The sequence below is a fragment of the Zootoca vivipara genome, chromosome 1, assembly GCF_965207765.1.
Source record: "Zootoca vivipara chromosome 1, rZooViv2.hap1.1, whole genome shotgun sequence".
Taxonomy (NCBI): domain Eukaryota; kingdom Metazoa; phylum Chordata; class Lepidosauria; order Squamata; family Lacertidae; genus Zootoca; species Zootoca vivipara.
In genome coordinates, this window is record NC_142582.1 from 88875163 (window position 1) to 88899239 (window position 24077).

The 24077-nt window shown below is 43.4% G+C and overlaps 2 protein-coding genes across 3 annotated transcripts; one reads left to right on the forward strand and one right to left on the reverse strand.

Annotated features, from left to right (window-relative positions):
- Positions 1–121: 121 nt before the first annotated feature.
- Positions 122–4135, forward strand: SRSF5 (serine and arginine rich splicing factor 5). Of its 2 annotated transcripts, XM_035113464.3 has the most exons (8): positions 122–212; positions 893–1040; positions 1340–1410; positions 1519–1617; positions 1724–1793; positions 2935–3008; positions 3308–3418; positions 3510–4135. In XM_035113464.3, exons 2-8 carry the CDS (start codon positions 915–917, stop codon positions 3757–3759), a joined length of 801 nt encoding a protein of 266 aa, XP_034969355.1. In that variant the 5' UTR covers positions 122–212; positions 893–914; the 3' UTR covers positions 3760–4135. The 2 variants fall into 2 exon arrangements, with proteins under 2 accessions (XP_034969355.1, XP_060129814.1); XM_060273831.2 differs by lacking the exons at positions 2935–3008; positions 3308–3418; positions 3510–4135 and adding an exon at positions 2030–2309.
- A 9380-nt stretch (positions 4136–13515) lies between these two features.
- SLC10A1 (solute carrier family 10 member 1) lies at positions 13516–19985 on the reverse strand. The gene is made up of 5 exons (XM_088657492.1): positions 19571–19985; positions 18073–18283; positions 16911–17089; positions 14576–14776; positions 13516–13573 (listed from the first exon to the last, which is right to left on the reverse strand). Exons 1-5 carry the CDS (start codon positions 19981–19983, stop codon positions 13516–13518), a joined length of 1062 nt encoding a protein of 353 aa, XP_088513618.1. The 5' UTR covers positions 19984–19985.
- Between the last annotated feature and the right edge of the window lie 4092 nt (positions 19986–24077).

Sequence of the window (24077 nt, forward strand, 5' to 3'; positions counted from 1 at the left end):
TTTGCATCCCGTTCCGCCTATCCATGAGCGAAAAGGGCGTCACGTGCCTTTTCGGTCACGTGGTACCAGCTTCCATTTTGTGGCGCAGTCAGCGACCGAACTACCCAGTCGGGAGTTAGACGCCGTTGGGGAAGGTTCGAGGTAGTTGATTGCCGAGTGTCGATTGGCGTCTGCGCTGCTTCAATCAAGAACGACCGATCATAAAAATATAGGTTCGTGCAGATTTTGCAGCTGTTGGAAAAGGTTTGGAGACTGCGAAGAGGGTGGGATCAGGAAAGGATGAAGCGGCGTGAAGACGGAATATCCAGTTAGCAGGTCAACGGGGAGGGTCGTCCTTTTGACCTCTTGTAGGTGTCGGAAGAGGGAAATGGGGGGCCTGTGTTTGAAGGGTGGCTGGGCGCGGCCATATTTATTAGGTACATATTTATTTAGGCCGCGGGGAGCGCAGGCGGTGCCGCTGGTGAAAAGTCGAAACGAGGGGTGCGGCGGGCGCCCGCCGCCATTTTGTGGAAGAAATGGCGTCTGGCGAAAAAGCTCGGGCCTGCGGTAGAGAGCATGCGCGGGTCGGTCGCGCCGAAGACTCGCAGGGCTGGTCCTCGGCCCTATGTCATAAAAGGCGAAACGCATGCGTCGTTCTCTGATTGGCTTTGGGGTGGGGAAAGGTGGTGCTTGGAAGCGAATTCCGACTGGAGCAGCAGGCGTGGAGGCGGGGCTTGTTTGGCGTTCTGCCTGCCTTGATGTCAGATTGCGGCAGCGAAAGGCGGAGCAGATACTGCGGCACAGTCCAAGGGGCGGGCGATGCCAGCAGCTGCTGACCTATTTTTGTGGCAGCCATCTTCGGTATCTCTGTTCGTGGTTTCCTGCTTAACGCATTGGTGTTTTTTTTCTACAGCTGATTCATCTTCAGATACACCATGAGTGGTTGTCGTGTATTCATCGGAAGGCTCAATCCAGCCGCCAGAGAGAAGGATGTTGAAAGATTTTTCAAGGGATATGGACGCATCAGAGACATTGACTTGAAAAGAGGCTTTGGATTTGTTGTAAGTGGAAATAAGCCGTTCATGTACAACTAGGATTTCAGGGGATAAACGGATCTCCCTTTTTTGGGCGGGGGGGGGGATCTGCCAGTGGCAAAATAATGCATCCAATTGTATTTTTAATGAAATAGAAGCAATGTTCTAAATAAAAATAGTTTGTTGTAATGTGAAGGTCAAATGCGACTTGAGGGTTTGAGGGAAAGTGTAAAAAAAGCTATGACAATGGCGTTTAAAATGTCATTCTGGTTTTGTTACGTTAATTGACTACAAAGCCAGAACTCAGCAGATCCTATTTTTAACAGGAGTTTGAAGATCCAAGAGATGCTGATGATGCAGTCTATGAATTGGATGGAAAAGAGCTCTGCAGTGAAAGGTAGATCATAGTATCTTAACATTTCTTCCCCAGATACTGTAGTTTTCTGATCTGAGTGATTATGAAAGCCTGAGCAATGAAATCAATTTGTTTGGTCTGTCTTTCTAGGGTTACAATTGAACATGCAAGGGCCCGTTCTAGAGGTGGAAGAGGCAGAGGTCGATACTCTGACCGTTTTAGTAGCCGCCGTCCACGAAATGATAGAAGGTGTGTACATAAAGTTAGAGCTAAACATGGTCCAGAGGACCTGACAGACACTTAATTCATTTTTTATTAGATGTTGCTATTGAACTAAACATTTTGTTTCTTCCAGAAATGCTCCACCTGTAAGGACAGAGAATCGTCTCATTGTAGAAAACTTGTCATCCAGAGTCAGCTGGCAGGTTTGTTGAAACATGATTATCTCTTAGACATCAATTAATGGGTATGTAATATGTAATATGTAAATTGTTTTTTACTAGAACTAATTTTTATCTTAAGTTTAAAACATTATCAGAATTATTAATATTTAATGCTTAAATACATTTTAAAAGTAGATTAATGGTAGAGTTTTTAATGTAATTTTACCTTGTTTTCAAAATCCATTTTAACCACTTTAAAAATCCATTTTATTTGCCAGCCTATCTGTGTCGTTGGCCTTATGACGAGGAGTGCCTGTGGGTTATCCTAATCGTTCTGTCTTGGTCACTCTTGGTTGGGCCTGGTTGACTTATCCAGTCAGCTCCTCCAGTGTATCAGTTGGCCACCTCTAGATCTGTGTTTGCTGGTCTAGACGTAATCGATGCACTTCCTTAAAGTGCCGGGTTGCAGCGATCCCCGAAAGTTAAAGAGCTCTGATTCCTAAGTTGAGAACTGTACCTCCTGTAACGCTTCGAAATATGATGATGATGATCGAGAGAGTTGAAAAGATACGCATTAGGTGGTCGTTGGAATCCTGATCGCAGTAAAGTGGTCCTTGGTGTAACTTCACAAGATTAGAGAATGTCTGGATCCGCCAGTAGTCTGCTAATAGGGAGGGCTGTGCGATTAAAGGCTTCCTTCGACTGGGTAGTGTTCTCCACATGGTTGGCGAAGAGCCAGTCGGGCATATATCATGACGGTACCTTCGATCGCTTAATGCAGTTTGCTGCTTGGCTAGCCTAGGGAAATTTTAATGAAGGTAAAGTAAACTATATTTTTAATGACATATGGGGCACAAAATAACTGGTGTTTTTGTAAATGTACTGTTTAATCATAAAACATTTCAGAATGCTTTTCTGCAAATAAACTGTTATGCATTCTGTTCAGTAAAATGTATAGACAAGTAACTTAAATGTTAAAAGTTGTTGAGCATTTTGCTTAAAGCAATTTGCTGTTTTCATTTATTTCGTGCCCTGATGTATTCTATCAAATGTAGAATTATCTACAATTGTGGCATCTGCCACATTGTAATTCTTAACACCTTTTCTTACAGTACTATTTTTTAAAATATTATTCATGAATATTGTTTACTGCTTTGTCTTAACGTGTTTGATCTTGTGTTAGGATCTCAAAGACTTCATGAGACAAGCTGGGGAAGTAACCTTTGCAGATGCACATAGGCCCAAGTTAAATGAAGGGTAAGTATCTTGCAGTAATAGTAATTGAGGTATGGAGTAATTATAGTTCTGTGATAATGTATACTGTACTGTCCTTTCTTGCTTGGTGTCCTCTAGATGTGAGCATTGCTGTGCTGGCCTAAGTTGATAGGAGTTGTAGTCACAACACATTTGGAGGACACCAGGTCGGCAAAGGTTGATGTATAGTGTTGGAGAAAGGTCTCTCTTATAAGAAATAGTAAAAAGACTATAGTAAAATGTTCTTTTTCTCTTAAGCTTATTTTATTCACTAATTTGTATGTCCTGTTTTGTACTACTAGGGTGGTTGAATTTGCCTCTTACAGTGATTTAAAGAATGCTATTGAAAAGCTTTCTGGCAAAGAAATAAATGGAAGGAAAATAAAACTAATTGAAGGCAGCAAAAGGCACAGGTAAGAATTTTAATTTAGAAATGTTTGCATATTGACATGTTTGAGATCTGTGCAGAGGAGAACCTAAAATGAATATTTTATTCCATTACAGTAGGTCCAGAAGCAGGTCCAGGTCTCGTAGTAGGAGTTCCTCAAGGTCTCGTAGCCGTTCTCGCTCCAGGAGCCGCAAGTCTTACACCAGATCTAGGAGCAGGAGCCGTAGCAAGTCACGCTCAGTTAGTAGGTCTCCTGCCCCTGAAAAGAGCCAAAAACGTGCTTCCTCAAGTAGATCAAAGTCTCCAGCTTCTGTGGATCGCCAGAGATCACGCTCAAGGTCAAGATCTGTTGACAGTGGCAACTGAACAAATAGCTTGCCCTGGGGACTTTTAAATCATACTTGCTATTAGTTTTGGTAAGTATGTGACTCCTGGGAAAGAGGAACTGAACGGGGTGGGTGTGGGTGGGTTAACAGCTTTGTATATGTGGACCACACAAGTTTCTGAATTGTATTGTCTTTTTGATAATCCTTTTCCTGCTCACTTCATTAAGTCAGAAGTGCATAGCTTTATGTATATTGCTAGAGCTCTTTGAAGAAAACTTTTTGTATTTAAAGAGAACCCTACTTTTGAACATTTTTAGTTCTTGGTGTACTCCAGTATATGACACTTCAGGTGTTGAAAATGTTTTGTTAGCAGTAGAGCTCTACACCAGCTGTAAATAAAGCTTTATTTCAGATTTTCCATGCTTCCTTAGTGTTCCTGCATTGGCTTGGTCTCCCATTATTAATTAAATAAAATGCTATTAAAGTTGTGTGTTTTCTTTTTAAAAAAGTAGTTAGCATATAGTGTGTTTATATATACACAATAGTTTACAACTACTGAGCAGGAAATGTATGGGCAAGCTTTTCAGAAGAACAATCTCGGCATGAATGTAGGCACTCCATTTGAGTCTGGTTTTGAATACAAGGGGAGCTGGAACTAGAACATAGGTGGTAAATCCCTAAATTGCAGAAAAACTGCAGGACTGGAGGTTTGCATAATGGAATTTCTGCACTGACAGTATAAGATAATACGTAATGTTTTTTGTGTGTAGATTCCACGTTTTGTTTTTTAAATGTTTAAAAACATTTTAATCCACACACATTAAGCAAAATAGAAACATTGTCACCTGACCCCACACCCTCCCCTCATCTACTCCTCTTCCCCTTTCCTCCCCAATGTCTCAACAAATGAAACGGATTTTTAAATATTATTAGAGGCATAGCACATACCTTTGTAAACCAAGAAAACCTTCAATAAAAAAATATTAATCACTTTGTGCCTAATGACCCTTTAAACAGCTTTTTTAGTCCAGCTGTTTGGCCCCTTTCCCTAATGGGTCTAGCACCTGGAAATCCACCAGTAGCTTAACATACTTGAGCAGTTGGGGAGGAGAGATTCACACCCATGAGAATACCGGTAAATTGACAGTTCACAAGAAAAGCGCACAAGATAAAGGTTTAAATGAATATGTTGAAATGTAAATTAGAAAATTTAATATTTAAAATAAAAAATTTACTCTAGGCATTTTGAGACTGCCATGCAAACTAGTCATAGGCTTGGACCACATGGTAGGCCCTATTTCAAGAACCTTTACCAAAGGGCTTTTCTTTTCCTATGGGGGGGGGCATAGTAGGCCTTCTCAAAATCAGGCTGAAGCTAATTGTCCCTGCCGGCTTTGTTCTGGGCTGTTCGGAGAGAAACCAGGATTATGAAGAAGCTAGGAGGATGTGTTTTTCCTGCTGCCTTCTGCCAGGTGCACAAGAGGCTGGGTTAATGCATGCTTTTTCAACGCCTCATTTATAGTACGTGGACTGCATGGTAAACATGCCCAATTGTGTGATGGGTGAGCTGATTATGGAAGGCCAAGCCCAGTATAGATTTCTTGCAGCCTTGTAAGATTTTTTTTATAGCTGGAGCTCCAGAACAATTCTCGCTAGAAGGGAAGTATTTTAAAGCAATAGTTAATAATCCTTGCACGGAAGAGGCAGTTGCGGGCCTTTCTCCAGCCGCACCTTTCACGCTGCCGCATTATCGCCGAGACGCAGGCGCCGGGGAGCCGGACTTGCCAATTGCATTTTAAGAAACCCCGCCGACGATCGCTTGTCCTACCCATATACTGCTGTTACGCCGTGGCGCTTTCTTAAGCTGCATAAGGAACCGGGGACTGCCACATTTGCGGAGCCGCTGCTTCTACGTCCCCACCTCTGAAATGCAGGGATAAAGACGCAGCCAGAGCAGTTCTCGGCGACTCTCCTCTTCCCTCCCCGTCTGCAATGCGGAAGCTAATAAGCATTTGCTGCATATATATTTCTCAAATGCCGACAAGCTAACGCGAAATATTCGCAGCTTAGGTCTTCCTTTTCTGGGGTCGGGGCATAAGTTGCTGCCCAGCAGTTGCATTTATACCAAAGCGCTGCGTTTCTCAACGGGCAGCTTCCCCCTTTAATCGGCTAGCGCGGGTGGGGAGCGAAACAAAATGGCGTCAAAACTGCCTCGTTTTCTGGGTCTGGCGCATAGCTGCCAAGTTATCCCTTTTTTTCAGGGATTTTCCATTATGCTGAATAGGCTTCCTCGCGAGAAAAGGGAAAACTTGGCAGCTGTGGTCTGGCGAATTATGCAACCATACCCCCCTTCGCGGTCTCCGTGTTTCAAAGTCTGTCGCTCTGCCCGCTGCCGTGGCTGCTCCGTTTCCCAGGGAAGCCAGGCGCCATTTTGTCGCGCAGCGGGCAAACGGGGTGGGGATGCTGTATGGTTCCCATCCCACCGCAAAACCTATTTGTTGTTCTATTAAGCGAGCCTTGTTTGCGCTGCGTGTGAGAGGGAACTTGTAGGCGAAAGAAAAGCACGTGTTAAATTCATAGCAAAGGGGTCCTATATTGATGAGGACCCCGCACGGAAGGCTTATTGCCGCTTATTGCCTGTAGTACAACAATAAGGATGAAGGGTGTTGCTAGTTTATTGCGTTTATATCCTGCCCTCGCCCCCTCTCCAATTAAAAAAAACAAAACCCTCAAGGCAGCGTTCCTCGTTCTCCCCTGGTTTTCAACCCCACAACAGTGGCGATCAGGCCAGTGTTTCTTCTCAGCAGGGAGCGTCTTCCACTCAAAAAATATTGCAAGAAAATATCTCCCTCCATGGAAAAAGTTTGGCTCCAAAACAAGGATTATTTTGAGTTACAGGGCAGGGCTTTTGTACCTGTAACAGAGACATGACAGGCAGACATTCAATAGGTGTGCCGTTCTCAGTGTGGAGGTTGATTGGTGCGGAAATGTTGAATTTTTGCCTGCCAGGCTTTAGTTCAAGACACAAGAACCCAGCTTAGTCATGGGGAAGGCCAATCCTATCCCCTGAATCATGCAAATGGTATTAAATATAAGTAGTATCTAACCAAGCCCTATGCAGAGTAGATCCATTGAAATTAATGGACCTAAGTTTGTCATGGCCATTAATTTCGATGGGAGGTATTCAGCGTAGTAGTGCTATGGCAATCGTTCCATTGGTGCAAACATTTCAGCTGTTGAATTTTTGCCTGCCAGGCTTTAGTTCAAGACCAAAAAAACCACCCCCACCTCCGCTGCACACTTTTCAGTGGGTTGGCTCTGCCCCTGCTTAGTCAGTTTTTTGGGGGGGTGGTTATGGGAGGAGAAGAAGGGGGAAAGCCCTATTGCACTAGTGGAGGTCCTTGCTTGGCTTCCGCTAGCAAGACCTGTTAGCTGAATCCAGCCCAATGTGCCTACTCTGAGTAGGACTAACCCTGGATACAACCCTATAATAGGAACCCACAAACTAGAACCCGTCATTTATGGAATTTCACCAAGTAGCATAGGAAGATAGTTTAGGACCATAAATGTGATGTGCTTTAATAAAAGTAGTAGAAGTATTGAAAAATCTTTTTTTAAAAAAACATTCCCAATTATTAGCCATTTGTTAGTAAAATTAAGAACATTTCAACTGATAAATTACAGCTGTTTGGTAATCTTGTGAAACTGTGAGATATTGAAAAACAGGTGTGTGATAAAGAAAGACTGGATGTGAGTTCGACAATTAGCCCTGGATCATGGTGATCATATGTGTTGATCTTAATGGGACCAACTCTTATTTGAAGCAGGAATAATGGCAACGTAATTAGTGCTGAATCGCTTCAGGATTTGTCTTAGAAAACTAAATCTTGAATAACATTCCTCACTCTTCACGGTCATAGGACTCAGCTAAAGGTAAAGGTAAAGGGACCCCTGACCATTAGGTCCAGTCGTGACCGACTCTGGGGTTGCGCGCTCATCTCGCATTATTGGCCGAGGGAGCCGGCGTATAGCTTCCAGGTCATGTGGCCAGCATGACAAAGCCGCTTCTGGCAAACCAGAGCAGCACATGGAAAAGCCGTTTACCTTCCCACCATAGCGGTTCCTATTTATCTACTTGCATTTTTTTGATGTGCTTTCGAACTGCTAGGTTGGCAGGAAGGACTCAGCTACACAGCTGCAAATAAAATGTTTTAAGTGTGTTATAAGGTGCAATATACAACAACAACAACAAATCCGTTTATTGTGAGGACCATGCCTGTACACAAATAACAACACAACAATAATTAAAAATATTAAATGATTAAGAAAAATAATTAAAAATATTAAAATTCATTGCATGCTATCCCAACAAAACCTTCATCCCACAAAACAGGAAGAGAAGGAAGACAAGCAACGAGTTAAACAGATGATGAAGGGGTCTTTACATTGTCATCCATAAATCTTTCCCTGGCTTTCATGGCCTTCATCACAAAAACCGCTACCGCATGGGTAATACGTGGGTTTGCATCAACTAACAAAAATTTTACTCTATCTTCAGGATTGATTATAGAGTTGGGTATAATTTGCAGCATTGCATCTCTAAAGCCCGAGTAAATGGGGCAATAGAGGAGGTAATGGGTAAGATCCTCTTTAATTTTCATAAGGCAAGGGCATAAACGATGTTCTACTGGGGTTTTTGTGAATCTACCGGTCAGATATGCAGTTGGCAATGTTTGGAACCGCGCCATAGTAAAAGCTCTCCGAAGGGTGGGATCAGTGATCTCCACCAAGTAGTTGGCACAGATTCTGACTGCTTTTACTCGGGGAAACCAGTAGGAAAACCCAGAGTTTTTTATCTTCGTGGTGTCCAAAAAGGCGTCTTTTTCAAAAATCCATTCCCGAACTTTATCAGGGCTCCACAGTTTGAGAGTATTAAACTCAGGTAGATTGTATCTGGATAGAATATCTAATAGGTTTTGACGCCAAGTAGTATTATGTTGTAAAGATATAAAGCCTTGCTTAGCCAATAAGGTGTTTGAGGCATCTGCGAGGTTGGTGAAAAAACGCAGAAATCTTAAGTGGGCCCTGGCAGACACAGAAGGTAATCCTACTTCCACTCTTAGGAAAGCTGCCGGAGTACTCTGAGGGAGGCCTAGAATTCTTCTGAGATAAAAATTTTGGAAGATTTCAAGCCGTTCTAGCAGCTTCTGATTCCATCCCCAGAGTTCTACCCCATATAGCATCTGGGGAATCACTTTTCCAACAAAAGCTTTTAGTGCCGGGATCACCAGTTGCCCTCCTCTCGTATAAAAGAAGCTGAGCAAAGCACCAATTGTCCTACGTGTTAGGAGGGTTACAGCCTTGACATGGGCACGCCAGCTAGATGTGGCTTGGAAAGTAATACCAAGATATTTAAAAAAAGGACACTGTTCAATTATGTGTTCATCTAAAGACCATCTAAATGTGTGGCGAGCTCTAGTAAACACCACAATTTTTGTTTTGTCATAATTTATCTTTAGAGAGTTTTGGGAACAATAAGCTGCGAGCCCCTCCAGCATGCTGTGTAGGCCCCTTCGAGTAAGTGCCATGACAGCCATGTCGTCAGCATATAGCAATATATTCAGATGTTTGCCTTCCAGGGCAGGAGCTGATGACTTGTACTTCGCCATATGTTGAACAATGTCATTTATATAAAAATTAAAGAGGAACGGCGCTAACAAGCAACCCTGTTTAACCCCTTTCCCCAGTGGCATTGGGTCAGTATAGCTGCCTGACATCCCGGTTCTGATTTTGACTGTGGTATCTGTATGTAACTCTCTTAGTATTTTGAGAAGTCGTCTGTCAATGTCTGTTTCATATAGTTTTTGCCATAGTTTGTCCCTACAGATTGAATCAAAGGCAGATGTAAGATCTACAAAAGCCACGAAAAGCTTGCTCTTATGTACCTTTGTATACTTATCTATCATTGTTTGTAGTACCATACAATGACCTGTTGTGCTATGGCCCTTTCTGAACCCTGCCTGTTCCGGATTAAACAAGTTAGAGTGGTCAGCCCAGTCAACCAGTTTGTTTAGTAGGTAGCGAGTATAGAGTTTGTATGCGATGTCCAGGAGACTTATGGGGCGATAGTTTGACGGGTCTTGGGTGTCTCCCTTCTTATAAATGGGGGCTACCAGACTCAGTTTCCAGTTTGCCGGGATTCTGCATGTATTATTTATTACAGTAAAAAGTTGGGCCAAAATAGCGGCCCACCACTGGGCATTTAGTTTAAACACCTCCGGGGGAATCATATCCTCACCGGGAGCTTTACCATTCTTGAGAGTTTTAATTAGCTGTAAACATTCTGATTCGGTAACAGGATCCCAGTCCATTAACAGATCGGTTTTAAGAGGAGGAAACTGACTCGGCTTAACACTGTATGGAGCTGTATAGAGCTGGGAAAAATGTTGGTACCATAAGTTAGATGAGATACTGTTGGTTACAATTTTCCCTTTGGGTGAAACTCCCTGAGCAATTATTTCCCAGAATTTTTTGTCGTCCCGCAATTTAATCGCTTTGTCAAGTGCCTCCCATTGTTCCTTCCTGTAGAGGGATTTCTTAAGTTTTAGAGTATTTTTATAATGAGAACGGCACCTGTGAAGGTTCACCATGGAGTTCAGAGTCCCTTCCTGTTTTACCTTATTTTGTAGTTTCCTGAGCAAGGATCTTAAGTTCCTACAGTCTTTGTCGAACCAGGCCCTCGAATTGTTTTGTTGTTTGGGAGGATTGGAGTTCGTGAGTAGTGGGAAGAGCGACTCTGAGACCCGCTGGAATGTTGAGAAGGGGTCAGAATTAAATAAAATACACTGGTCTCTCAAGGCCAATAAATCTGATGAGTGTAAGCGTTGTTTGATTTTAGATTCCAGATCGCTGTTCCATTTACGCCTACGGGGGGGCAGAATTGGAGGTAGGTCTGTGCAGTGATGGAGTTGCGGTTCCTCCAAACCAAGGGGAGTTAAGGAGATTGCTATAGGGAGATGATCACTCTCAGTTCTATTGAAAGTGCTGAAGCCCTGTGACCTCTCCAAAAGTTTTGGGGAGACCAGGATATAATCAATAACACTCGCACCCCTAGGCCCAAGGAAAGAAAAGAAACCCCCTGACCTATCCATATAGGTACCATGCAGACTATACAAATTGTATTTGAAGGCAGTCTCCATTAGTGTAATGCCTGCCTTATTCAAGACCTTATCGTCAGAGGACCAGGGAATAAACCAATCTGCCTCTGGCAGGAACTGAGATTTGGAGCAGTACATGTTAATGTCATTTCCTATCCTGGCGTTGAAATCACCGGCCAGCAGGATATCCATGCCAGGGAGTTCTAGTTCGGCCTTCTCCAAGCATAGCTCTAGATCTTCCCAGGTTTGTGACGACTGGGGAGGGGTGCCCATGGGAGGGATATATATGTTAAAGCAAAGGAAATCTCCTCCTTCACTGCTAGAAATGAGTAAGATTTGTAAATTGTTACTCTTCACCCACTGCTGTTGCTGGACCTTGCACTTTAGCTTGGTTGAAACAAAAGTGACTAAACCGCCACTAGGTCGGCCCCGGATATTTGGTTTTATCGCAGGGGTAACAAAGGCTTCATATCCCTGTAAAGAAGGGACATGGGGATCTAGACACCATGTCTCCTGTAGACATATAATCTGAAATTTTGTAAGAAAATCCAGAAGGTCGACGTCACCCTGCTTAGATAGCCATCCCGCCATATTCCAAGATAGAATGTGGAAATAGGGTGATGGTGGAATTAGTGGCAGTCAGTCTCTTTTCCGATGGGTTGAGGCTCCTGGGTTAGGCTCGTCCTCTTTCTGCCCTGCTTGGTGTTTCCAGGTTTGAGGTCGCTGGTCCCTAGGTGGGTGTGATAACTTTAACTGAGGGGCCAATAAGTTGATATGGCCCAGAGGATCTTCGATGACACTATTACAAATATCAAGATGTTCAGCTGGTTTTTCCAGAGCAAGGGCTTTGCCGACCCGTATAGGTTGCAAAGGTAACAGGTCAACAGCTGTATCTTGTGTCGATGTTGCTAACGAGTCAGAATTTGACAAATGCTGTGAATCTTGATTGCGTATTGGGCTTAGAATGATGGAAGCCTCCAATTCCGGCATCGAGGCATATGAGGACGAGAGCATTTCAGACTGGTCTTGCTTGGGTAGTCCACTGTCAGGCTCGTTGCACGTAGAGACCAGGGTACCAAGCGGGGGGTGTAGAAAATCAATTAAGTCATTTGCAGGCAGGCTTGCCACTCCCTGTGGGGTAGTAGGTTTGCCCTTGTTTGGAGTCCTTGGCTCCATTCCCCCGTCTATTTGTTCTTTGTGGCACACAGGCCCAGCATCAACACAGGCAGCACTTATCCTGGTGCATAGCGGTGTACGGGTCAGATTGGCGAATACCCTTGTAAAGTAGATGTACCATTTTCTTGTACGGTTTCTTAGTTTTAGAATCTTTGCAACGAGATGGGCAGATCTAAAGTTAATAACCATACGTCTCATATAAGGTCCAGAGGGCAACCATGAGATGTCCACGATATCTACGGGGCGTAGTGTCTGCCCCAACAGTTGGGTCAGGGAATTTGCGACCGAGTGTTTACCCACCCATTTGTTATAGTTCAAGGGGTGGTTTCCCACCAGTACTGCAAGTTTGCTGTTCTGGAGTTGCAGACTTGAGTTTTGTACTTGGTTGGGCAGACATCTCACTTGTTTTTGTGCAAGGTTGGCCTGCACACTTGGGCAGGGATGAGCGGAGTTTGCAATGTTGTTAAGCTGAGGAAGTGAGGGGGGGCAACTGAACAAGCCAAAGACTTTTTCAAGCTTCTTTTCGATCCCATCCAGCCTTTTATATAAGTTGGTGATGGTATGTGTTATCAACTCAGTCTGACAGATTAGCAGTTCCAGTGCCTCTCGGTCCTCGTTTAACTGGGCTGGTGACTGGGATAATTCAGGTGAAGTTTTCTGCAGGGACTCAAGAGTCTGTTCCTTCTGTTCCTTCATACACAGGCTCGAGGCTAGTTGTGGGCCATCCACAGTGCCGGCAGGCTCCTCATGAGTAGTACTGGGAGCAAGGACCTCATAGCTGTTTGCGGTAGGGAAGTTTCTACAGATATCATTTAGGTCATTGTCAGGCAAGAAATCCCTGATATTTGTCTGTTTTTTGGCAGTGCTTGTAGCTTCATTCGAATGCTGTCTGCGGCGTTTCTTCCCTCTCATATCGGCAAGAAAATAAGGAGAAGATTTCTCAAAACTGCAGGGTCAGGGCAGGTTGTGCTGTTAATGAGCCCCGCTCCCTTAAACAGTCTTTATCTACAGCGTTTTCTTGCAGATTTATGGGAGAAGTAGAAATAATCTGAACCATAAAACCATAAAACTTCTAAAATAAACGTCCTAAGGCATCTTAGAGCCCTTAAAACCCTTCAAAGCAGAAAGTAAAAAGCAAAAGCTTTACCGAGCATAGAACAAGGCTACCGTTCACGTCGCCATCTTGGATCCTCCAGTCGTAAAATGACTAGGAGTCAACTCCGGTGCAATATACAAATTACACACTAGATGGCGACAGTGAACTATGGCAAATTCAATATATTTTTCAAAACTTTTTTAAAAAAGCATTTTCAGTGCGTAGATTCCACCATAATGTTTTGTGCAGGACTGTCGCCAGAGTTCAGCAGACCTCAGCCATAGGAGTAATCTGGAGTTCTGACGGAATAGTTGCCCTTTTTGTGTATGTCAGCATTTCCTCAGATTATTGCTACTACTTAGGGGCTCTAGTGATTGGGGCTGGTTTCCACTTCGGTGTTGTCCACATTTCTGTAGATTCTGAATCTAAAATGAAAGGTGAAAAAAGAGGGAAGATGCTCTGTTACCTATATCAATTTTTTTGGGGGGGGGGTAGCTTTAGGAAACAACCACTCCTATTAAACTTGTAAATATATTACTTTTATCTCTCTCTGAGGCATACACAGTTAAGTCTGCCCCATGGAATCCAGAGTAGGTTTATTATTATTAATTTTAAGTATTTATAGTCTCCCTTTAAATAACCGTTTCCCCAATAAAACAGATAAAAATGCAATAATACAATCAAACAAATAAAATGCCACAGATAAAATGAATAATCTGGGATACAATTCCACAAAAAAGGCCTTAGAAAATAAAAGGGTCTTTGCCTGTTGCCAGAATTTATCATCAATTTGCCATTTTGTTCCACATTTGCTGGTTTAGCTAATCTAGAGCCAGATTAACAATGTGGAAAAGTGCAACTGGGAAAGGTGGTTTCCATGTGCTTAACTATATCTACATGCCTATGCATGTAGTCATAACTGAAGTTTACACAAGCTGAATCTCAAAAACCAAACAGCCTTCAATTTTACAAAATTCCATGGCATTGGAAACAGAATGTATGTGTGGTCTATTGCTGTATCATAAAAATTAACAAGGAGATTACATGCATTGAATAATACAAATGGTGTAGAAGATGATTTTGTTGAAAAAACATCCTTCAATAAAATACTTCACTGATAACTAGGGCTGCCATACATCCAGGATTTCCCCAGACATTACCGGGATTTCAAAGGTGGAAGTGACGTCCGGGGAGAATTTTGGGATCCAGTTGCCTGGATCTTCGACAACTTTTGGGGTGCCTTGGTTTTTACTTTTGGAAATATGGCAACTCTACTGATAACCCTGAAGAATGGCAACTACTGAAATCACAGATTGGACTCTGGCAAACTTAACTAAATTGATCTGCCCTGGCAATCTATAGAATAATTGCTGATCTTTAAAGGAAGGAACAGGTGTGTGTGTCCCCCCCCTCCCCAAAGATTGTACTTGCCATTTGTTTCTTTTATCTTTTCATAACTCCTGAAGATCACAACCAGGAGAAGGCCCTCTCCTAACTGGAAAATCAGGTACAGAGAAGGGAAGATGAAGAGTGGCCCAATGACTTCAGATGCAAAGGCCATCTTGAGGATGGTTAAACAGAGCTGTACATTCTGGCAACCAGTCTCAAGGCAGACTGTCCGTCTGCACCTGTGCAGGAAACACAGAGCGGTATGTGACTGTTACATGGAACTATAGTTCTGTACAGACCACTCCCAACACATGATCATTAGTTTTCAGAGTTGCTCACACAGTTTCCCCCTATCCCCATTAAAATGCAGGAGTAGCATGGGAGCAGTACGCTTGCAGAGTGGCCTTGTGTCCTACATTGCAGAGGGCAGTCCTCTGTTTGAAAGGGTCCTCTGAGGACTGTTTGGTTCAAGTCCGGTTTAATATAAGGAACCCTAAGAAGGGAGACCAGGAGCCTTGAAGCTGCCCATCAGCCAGTTAGCAGTACCTGGTCAGCGGACTGAGCAGGCACACAAGTCATGTATTGTTCTTCTATTTAAATTATCGTACTTCATTCCTGATTCTGTGTGTATACATATAAATTGCAAATATTATGCAAAATTGGCAGCATCTTTTTTTTTTTTTGCAAATCCTTTTTTAAAGCAGTGAATAACTGGCCACCACATATTCATATCCCACCTACTTTAGCACTATGGATAAGTACCCCAGACCCTGAACTTGCCAGCCAGCAGCAGAATGGTGGAAAGAAAAGGGTCGATAAAAGAATAGCAATGCTGCTTTAAAGGTGGAGAAAACAGCCTCTGAATATAATTCCCTGTATAGTGAAGTTGTTAATGTTTGATGTTTTATTATGCTTTTATATTTGTTGGAAGCTGCTCAACTGGGGCAACCCAGTCAAACGGGCAGGGTACAAATGATAAAATTACTATTACTATTATTATTAATCAGCTCTGTATGTGTGTATGACACACAATACATAATTTATCATCTGCTGTAGAGTCTGGTTGATATAAGAAGTAAGGCATTCATTTAATAGTGGAAGCAAGATGCCTTTCCTCATGTTCTGAAGGAAACCTGGGAGAAGGTTAGCTGGTGAACATCAGATTCAGCCACAAGATACCGGTACTAGATCTGGACACCTCCTGAGAAGGTTGATTTGTTTACACAGTTCTTGGAACAGGGCCTTCTCTGAGGATCTTCACGTGCCGGGAGTTACCGTAATTCAGAAGAAATCAATTTTTAAGGTAAATCCTATTCCAAACTTAAAAGATTGACTCCACTGAATTGTGGAGCTGATGTGCTGCATTTTGAACTAAACAAAGTTTCTAAGGAGTTTGCAAAGGCCTCCCCAATATGGTAGTCAAGCCTGGAGACTGCCAAGGTATGTGTGGTGGTGGTGAGGTCTCCCACGTTCTAGAAGTGTCCACATTTGGCACACCAGTCAAGGTTGGCAAAAGGCACTTGTCCACAGCTGCCTCCAGGAATTCCAGAAGCACCCCCAAGTTGTGCACCTGCTCATTTAAACAAATGTAACCTCATCTAGCCCAGGCCCTGTGTTGGTCTGTGAGACCATTTCCCCCAAGTCACATGCACCTGTCAATCAGTTGATGTCACTGGGTGACATCAGCTCATGGGCAGGGTTTGATCCTGCTGGGTGCTGCTTCACCAGCACATTTCCTGAGTGGTACATGCTGGCAAAGAAGACCCCAGCAGCCATCAGGATTGAATCAACAAACAGATCCCTCTCCCCATCCCACAGGTCAACTTGGACAGGTGGTTGTGACCTATCATGATATCAGATGATTGACAGGCGGGCAGCCTCACACACATGTCTAAGTGGACCTGCAGTCGTTTTCGGTCATCAACAGCTATCAGTCAGTCAATCACCCATTTCCACCACCCTTCTGAGTGATCCCCCCTCCCCTCCCCATCCCCACCCCCTCCCCACCCCTTCTCTACATAAGTGCCTGGGGACTCCTATTTCACTGTATCTGAAGAAGTGTGCATGCACACGAAAGCTCATACCAAAATAAAAACTTAGTTGGTCTTTAAGGTGCTACTGAAGGAATTTTTTTATTTTACTTGGACCTGCAGTGGTAGAGGGTGATAAAGGGCCAAAAATGTTCACCAGTCCTGGTGCAGATATTAAAAGGCTCAGGGAACAAGACACAACTCTGTGATATTTTGATACAACCAGGCAGGCTTCCAATGAAGCAGGGAATTCTACTGGCAGAAGGCGGAGTGACTTTCACTGATCCGCAGTTCAGTACCTGTCTTTAGGCAAAAGGAATTGGGTTTAGTTAAGAGGACATACTGATCACTGAAGCTGAAGAATGCAGACAGGATATAGCCCAAGGAGAAGCCAATAGCAGGCATCAAAGCTGATGTCCCCAGCAAGCGTGGAGAGAAGATGATCAAGATACTGCGTCCAAAACTGACCACAGTCAGAACAATTATTGGGATAGATAGCACAAGCAGAACAACCATACCTGCCTGAACAAGGGAGAGAGAGGTTAAAAAAAACACAACCCCCCCGAAAACAAACACTGCATTTAATCCAAAACTGGCATCATCTGTTACATTAATACTGTTCTATGAATTGCAGTTCCCTTGTGCCACATACCTCATAGACTATGGGAGGAAGCTGCTTCACTCATTCAGTCTTGCACAGTGATAAGGCAATTCCCCCATTCCTCACTTTGCCTAATTGACTTTGGCCCCTGACTATAACTTTCATTGTTCATTCCACTCTCCCAGAGTTGCAGAACAGCTACCCCAGCCAATGGCAGCTACAGGGTTGGACATTTTAATTAAGGAAAAAATGTGCACGGAATACACCCATTACTGTTGCTCCAGTCAAAATTGGAGTCTCCTTTAAAGTGCCTCACTGAATGGCTTCTTTAAAGTTCCAAAAGGTCAGCAAATTCAAATAGGGTTTCCTCCTACACCCCCACTGATTTTTTTTTTAAACGAAAGTAATAGCCAAATGCACTAGAAAGTGTGGGATAGCTATTGCTTGACATTGTTCAACCCCCTTGCAAATAAATCAGTATTAATGCTCAGTAAACAGTAAACAAGTGACCTGCATTTCAAAGCAGGATAATACATCTCATTTTGATACATGCATTATTTGGACATTTTGACCCTGGCAACAGAGACTTCAAACACAAAAAACATTTCAACAGCAGAAAAAAATTAAGAAGCTCAATGCATGAGGATAGGGCAAGTTGAACAAAACAAGGAAATTCAAAATCAAGCATTGCTTACCTTTCACATCTAGCACTGTGGGCTGCACTTTGCATTGAGGCAGCAGGTAATACAAAGAAAAAAGAATTGCAGTGCACAATTTTTTTTTGGTATATATAAAAAAATCTTTCTATGTGCAGGGCAGAAGAAATAATGGAAGATAAAGGACTTTCCCTGCAGCATTTACATACGCGAAGTGAGATCCAAATAGTACTGCAATCCCCACTTACTTTAACAAAGCGGCGAGCACACTGAGGCTTCTTTTCATTCAAGAAGATCCCAATGGCACAGGGGATAAGTGTCATGACCAGGGCGATAACAATTCCTTTGTAAGGCACATTGTCCTGTAGAGTATCCTGGTACAATCCCTTAGCGTAGAGGTACAGGAGAAGAGGCATCAGACCAAGTGCCAAGAGTGTTGAGCAGGTTGTCATCACAATGCTGAGACAAAAGAAGAGGAACCCATGGGAAGGTGGTATTCCGAATTTGGAGACATATTTCCTTTTCTGAATGTCTCACATGACCTATTTTTGACCCTTTAACGTATAGAACCTGTCTGGTCTCTTGCCCATGCACCCTACACATCCTGAATCCAGACCTGTCCAGACATGAGGTATTTAGCATAAAATCCCAGGCGACTCTTGAACTTTGCAGCAATGATGCTCAAGACACAAGTTTTCAAAGTTCACATATAAATTAGGAACAACATTTTCCTGCTTTGTAAAGCTTTTGGAAGGAGGAGCAAGATAAGGGAATGTTGTTATTCACACGGAGCTGCAGAGAAAGGCACCATTTTAACTGCAAAATGAATGACATAAGGATCTGAAGGCCGTCTGAACAACTTGAGGTTTAATCTAGACAAGAGAGAGGCACTCCAGGTCAGTTGGAAGGTGGATCGGGGAACAGGGCTTCAACCTGTGTTTGGTTTACAGTCCCCTTGAAGACTTGGGCTCGCAGTTTGAATGTACTCCTGGATTCTGCCCTGAATTTGGATGCCCAGGTTTAGTTGGTGGCCAGGAATGCGTTTGTATAGTTATGACTCATGCACCAACTATGCCTGTTCTGTGAGATGTCAGATCTCACCACACAGTGATGCATGTCTTAGTTACATCCCAGTTAGACTACTGTAATGCACCCCAGACGGGGCTGCCTTTGAAAAATGTTTGGAAGCTTCAGTTGTCCAGACTGCTATGGCCAGACTGATGGCAGGCTGGTTACAGGGAACATGTCACTCCCCTGTTGAAACAACTGTACTGGCTACTGGTACACAATTCAAAGTGCTGGTTATGACCTATAAATCTCTACAGTATATGGCTTGGGCCCAAGTTATCTGAAAGATCCTCTTTCCCTTTACACACCTGCCTGGGTGCTAAGGTCCTTGGATGAGCACCTTCTCTGGGTCCCATCAGTGTCAGGAGCATAAGAGAGAGCTTTTTCTATGGCTGTTCCCAGTTTGTGGGATTTCCTCCCAAGAGAGGTTAGACTGGATCCCTCCTTGTTATCTTTCCTTTTAGCTGGAAATGCGAGGGATTGGATCCAGGACACTATATGAGGCATGTGCGTTTTGTCCTCTTGCTGTTCCATAATAGTGATGAATGTGGCTATGTATTGTACAAATGGGGAAATCCCAGCCTTGTATTCAACCCAGTAACAATCTCCCTGTCAAGGCAGCTTTGCCATTAACTGTCTAGTTCTGCCTTCATAAGCACTAACACACATCCTGCTTACCTGAGGTTCATGTCTCCTTTTGCTGCCAGACTCAGGATGTTGGAAAGATTTCCACCGGGGCAACAGCCACAGATGAGTACAGCCAGTGCCTCAGTGGGTTCCAGTTGGAAGAGTTTGCCCAGCGCGAATGCTGTCAGAGGCATGATTCCATACTGAGCCACCACAGCAACAGCTACTTCTTTGGGTTTCCGGAGATAACCCATGATCTTGGAGATCTCCATTGTGCAACCCAGAGATACCATAACAATGAAGATGACAACAATAATGACACCATTCAGGGCAGAGTCAGCCCTTTGACCAAACCCAAATGGAAAAGTGAAATTAGCCAAAGAGGCGTTGGCCAGCTGCCTTGGCCTCCAGTGTTCCAGGTTTCCATAGGAGTTGCTAGTGTCAGCTGGTGGAATCTGAGTCATCATTCTCCCTATGGGGATTGACAAAGGTGTTGAAGAAGGTGATGTTAAAACATTGAAGCCATAATCCTTATTGAGCCTGCTGATCACTCAAGACCACTCTTGTCATTTGTTGAGGATGTATAACACTCTACACATGCACTACAAATACTTGATCAATACCTGTTCAGTTGTCTTGTTTTATGCCGGTTTTGAACGCAGGTTATAGGGTTCAGTCTGGCTCCACCATTGTCCCCCTCCTCCCTCTAATGTTCCTATTTTGAATCATAGGAATGGATAAGGATTTCAGTGATACTGGCAGTGGCATAGTTGAAGTTTGTTTTGCACCCACTATCTTCTGTTGAACCAATGCCTGCTCTATGTCAACTGATCTTGGTCCATTCTTTACATTCCTTCTTATTGAACATTTCTGTAGTGAAACTATTTACTGACTCATTCCCAACAGAATAATAGACATGTGAATGCACACACAAAACGCACACCACAATAAATTAATTTACTAATGATTCCATACACCACTTTGCAGGGCAGTTGCATTTTGCTCCAAGTTTTACTATGAGGTGAAGCTTAAAAGCACCATTCACTTGGGGAGAATTCCTCTTCTGTCTAATACTATTATTGTTTGTTTACCTTTGCTTTCTTACCATAGAAAAGAGAGGAAGGTCAATGATTCACCATGGAGATATAATCCAATTCCAACTGATTCCTTTGGAAATTAGATATCTGATGCTTCCTCCCCTCATTCCATTCTGGATGTGGGAGAAAATAAAGATTTTCACTTCACTGCTTTCTTCTTCTGTTCTGGAACTTCTGTGCCTTATTAGGAGGTTACCCTGCTCCTGTCTTTAAACACACTGGTAAATTATTCATTCTTTCTGTTAAAATTGAATCACTCCAGCAAGCCAATTTTCCAGCCAAATTGCTCTGGGAACTCTGCTGGCAAGAGGAAGGAATGTGGTAAGCTTTTCTCTCTTCCTGGCTTGCCCTATCCTACTGATTTCAAACAATTCTGAATCCACAGAGGGTCAGAAGAAGTTTGGAGGATGGATAACTCTTGCTCAAATTAGGGGAGAGACAAAGACAGCTGAAGCAAGCAGTGTGAACTAGTGGAATGCACTAGTGCATTTTCTTCCCAGACTTTGAGGTCTGTCAGTGGACAACAAGGTTATCTATTCATTTACTAGGTCAATTGCTGGCTAACCGCTCCATCACTCTAACCCAGAGCTACTGTAATTCAAAGTCCTCTGACACAGGGTATAATGTTTTTTTAGGGTTTTAACACTTCAATCATGCATGTTTTCGCAGAAGCGAGTTCCACCGGGTTTAATGGGAATTACTCCAAGGGCTGGCCCTTTAAATACCTAAAGTTATCAACATGGGTGTTGAGCCTGGGAGAGGTAATTTGAGTGCACAGATTTTAATAGGCTCAGGGCTTGTCCATACGGTGCTTGAGCGTGGTTTAGAATTGGTTCCCATTCATATAGTCTGCTCTCAACTACAGTCATACCTTGGTTTAAGTACGCTTCGGTTTGAGTATTTTCAGTTTAAGTACTCCGCGGACCTGTCTGGAATGGATTAATCCACTTTCCATTACTTTCAATGGGAAAGTTCGCTTCAGGTTAAGTACGCTTCAGGTTAAGTACGGACTTACAGAACCAATTACACTCATACTTCAGGTTAAGTACACTTCAGGTTGAGTACTCTGCAGACCCGTCTGGAACGGATTAATCCACTTTCCATTACTTTCAATGGGAAAGTTTGCTTCAGGTTAAGTTCGCTTCAGTTTAAGTACTCCGCGGACCATCTGGAACGGATTAATCCACTTTCCATTACTTTCAATGGGAAAGTTTGCTTCAGGTTATGTACAGACTTCTGGAACCAATTGCATACTTAAACGGAGGTACCATTGTATTGCCAGGGCAAGTTGCTCACTTGGAGCTATCTGTGGTGCTGAAACTTCTGATCTTGCCCCATGGATTCTGATGTGAGGCCTGAACCTTTCTTTCTCCTGGCCAGGTTGTATTAAAAGCAGCAGGACATTTCTGTGAGCAATTTGTTCCATTCGTTTCATTGGCACTTAGCGATCATGACCCACTTTATCCAGAGTAGAACAAAAACCACCTTCTTGTACTCCTCCTATCCTGGTATTTGCTTTCCACTACCCAAAATGCCCTTGTGCTTCCATGCCTCTAACATTTCCTGCCTTTTGGATGCAGTTCTGCAATTCCATACAGAGCCTGTGGGATGTCATGGTTGGACTGCTGGATCAGGATGCGGGAAACCAGGATTGAAATCTACATTCAGCTACAAAGCTAGTCAAGTTTGTTAGCCTAACCTTCCTCACAGGGTTGTTGTGAGGATGAAAAGGGGAAGAACCAGCTCCTTCAGCTCCTTAATAATATTATTACTACTATTAAACGGCCTCTGCCAACTAACAGAGACTTTTGTGGCCAAAAGGTCTTGGGCATATTGCAAAAATAAAAAGCCATGTATATCTTGAGATGTATTTCTCTTTTTTGTAGCTACCTAGCCAGGAAGAGTGTTTTCCCATATTGCTGGCAGTTTGACTGAGCCGATGCCGTGATGGGCTGGATCTAGGGTTGCCAGACTCAATAGAGGACAGGACTTCTGTGCCTTTAATTACCCTGCTCTCTTTTGAGTCTGGAAACCTTGAAGAGAAACCAGCAGACCCTTTGTTTAATTTCCAAGCAAAGGGTCTGCTGGTTTCTCTTTAAGGTTTCCAGACTCAAAAGAGAGCAGGGCAATTAAAGGCACAGAAGTCCTGTCCTCTATTGAATCTGGCAACCCTAGCTGGATGACATAAAATGAAATCATTGGCTGGGCTAGCTACAGCTTCCTGCACTTATGCTTTCCTTGACTTGTAGTCAATGGGACTCCTCTTTCTCCCCTTGGCAAGTAGCAGGTGTTCATGGAGTGCGGGGGGACACAATTCTGATTGGGAATGTGGTGACGCCTCCCCCTCCATCCCAAAGCCCTGATCTGGTTCTGCAACACACATACACCCTGGCTTTTTGTTATTTTAATCAGACACACAAGGCCAAACCATGTGGATAACATCACATGTAATTTGGGCCTGAAATTCTCCATTCGTGATCATAGAATCATAGAATAATAGAGTTGGAAGAGACCACAAGGACCATCCAGTCCAACCCCCTGCCAAGCAGGAAACACCATCAAAGCATTCTTGACATATGGCTGTCAAGCCTCTGCTTAAAGACCTCCAAAGAAGGAGACTCCACCACACTTCTTGGCAGCAAATTCCACTGCCGAACAGCTCTTACTGTCAGGAAGTTCTTCCTAATGTTTAGGTGGAATCTTCTTTCTTGTAGTTTGAATCCATTGCTCCGTGTCCGCTTCTCTGGAGCAGCAGAAAACAACCTTTCACCCTCCTCTATATGACATCCTTTTATATATTTGAACATGGCTATCATATCACCCCTTAACCTTCTCTTCTCCAGGCTAAACATACCCAGCTCCCTAAGCCGTTCCTCATAAGGCATCGTTTCCAAGCCTTTGACCATTTTGGTTGCCCTCTTCTGGACACGTTCCAGCTTGTCAGTATCCTTCTTGAATTGTGGTGCCCAGAACTGCCCTTTCTCTGTCCCCTGTTCGCATTTCACCATCTTCTCCCCTAAGTAACCCCACTGTTCCCTTGTTCTTCCTTTTGCTACGGACATACCCATAAAAGCCCTTTTTGTTGCTTTAAACCTCTCTAGCAAGCCTGAGTTCATTCTGTGCTTTAGCTTTTCTGACTTTGTCTCTACACGTGCTGGCTATTTGTTTGAATTCCTCTCTGGTGATTTCCCCCTTTTCCCATTTTTGGTACATATCCCTTTTAAATCTTAACTCAGTTAAAAATTCTTTAGATAGCCACCCTGGCTTCTTTAGGCACCTTCCATGTTTCCGTCTCATTGGTATTGCCTGAAGTTGTGCTTTTAATATCTCCCTTTTAACAAACTCCCAACCATCATGAACTCCCTTCCCTTTTAGTATTACTGTCCATGGGATTTCACCCAGCGTTTCCCTAAGTTTTCTGAAGTCGGCTTTCTTAAAGTCTAGGATTTGAGTATTAGTAT

Coding starts and splice junctions, on each gene's coding strand:
- SRSF5 (XM_035113464.3), top strand. CDS start 915: ATGAGTGGTTGTCGTGTATTCATCGGAAGGCTCAATCCAGCCGCCAGA. Junction 1,794..2,934: donor CATCCAGAGTCAGCTGGCAG/GTTTGTTGAAAC, acceptor ATCTTGTGTTAG/GATCTCAAAGACTTCATGAG. Junction 3,009..3,307: donor AGGCCCAAGTTAAATGAAGG/GTAAGTATCTTG, acceptor TTGTACTACTAG/GGTGGTTGAATTTGCCTCTT.
- SLC10A1 (XM_088657492.1), bottom strand. CDS start 19,983: ATGACTCAGATTCCACCAGCTGACACTAGCAACTCCTATGGAAACCTG. Junction 17,090..18,072: donor GTGCTCGCCGCTTTGTTAAA/GTAAGTGGGGAT, acceptor TCCCTTGTTCAG/GCAGGTATGGTTGTTCTGCT. Junction 13,574..14,575: donor ATAAAAGAAACAAATGGCAA/GTACAATCTTTG, acceptor CTTTCATTTTAG/ATTCAGAATCTACAGAAATG.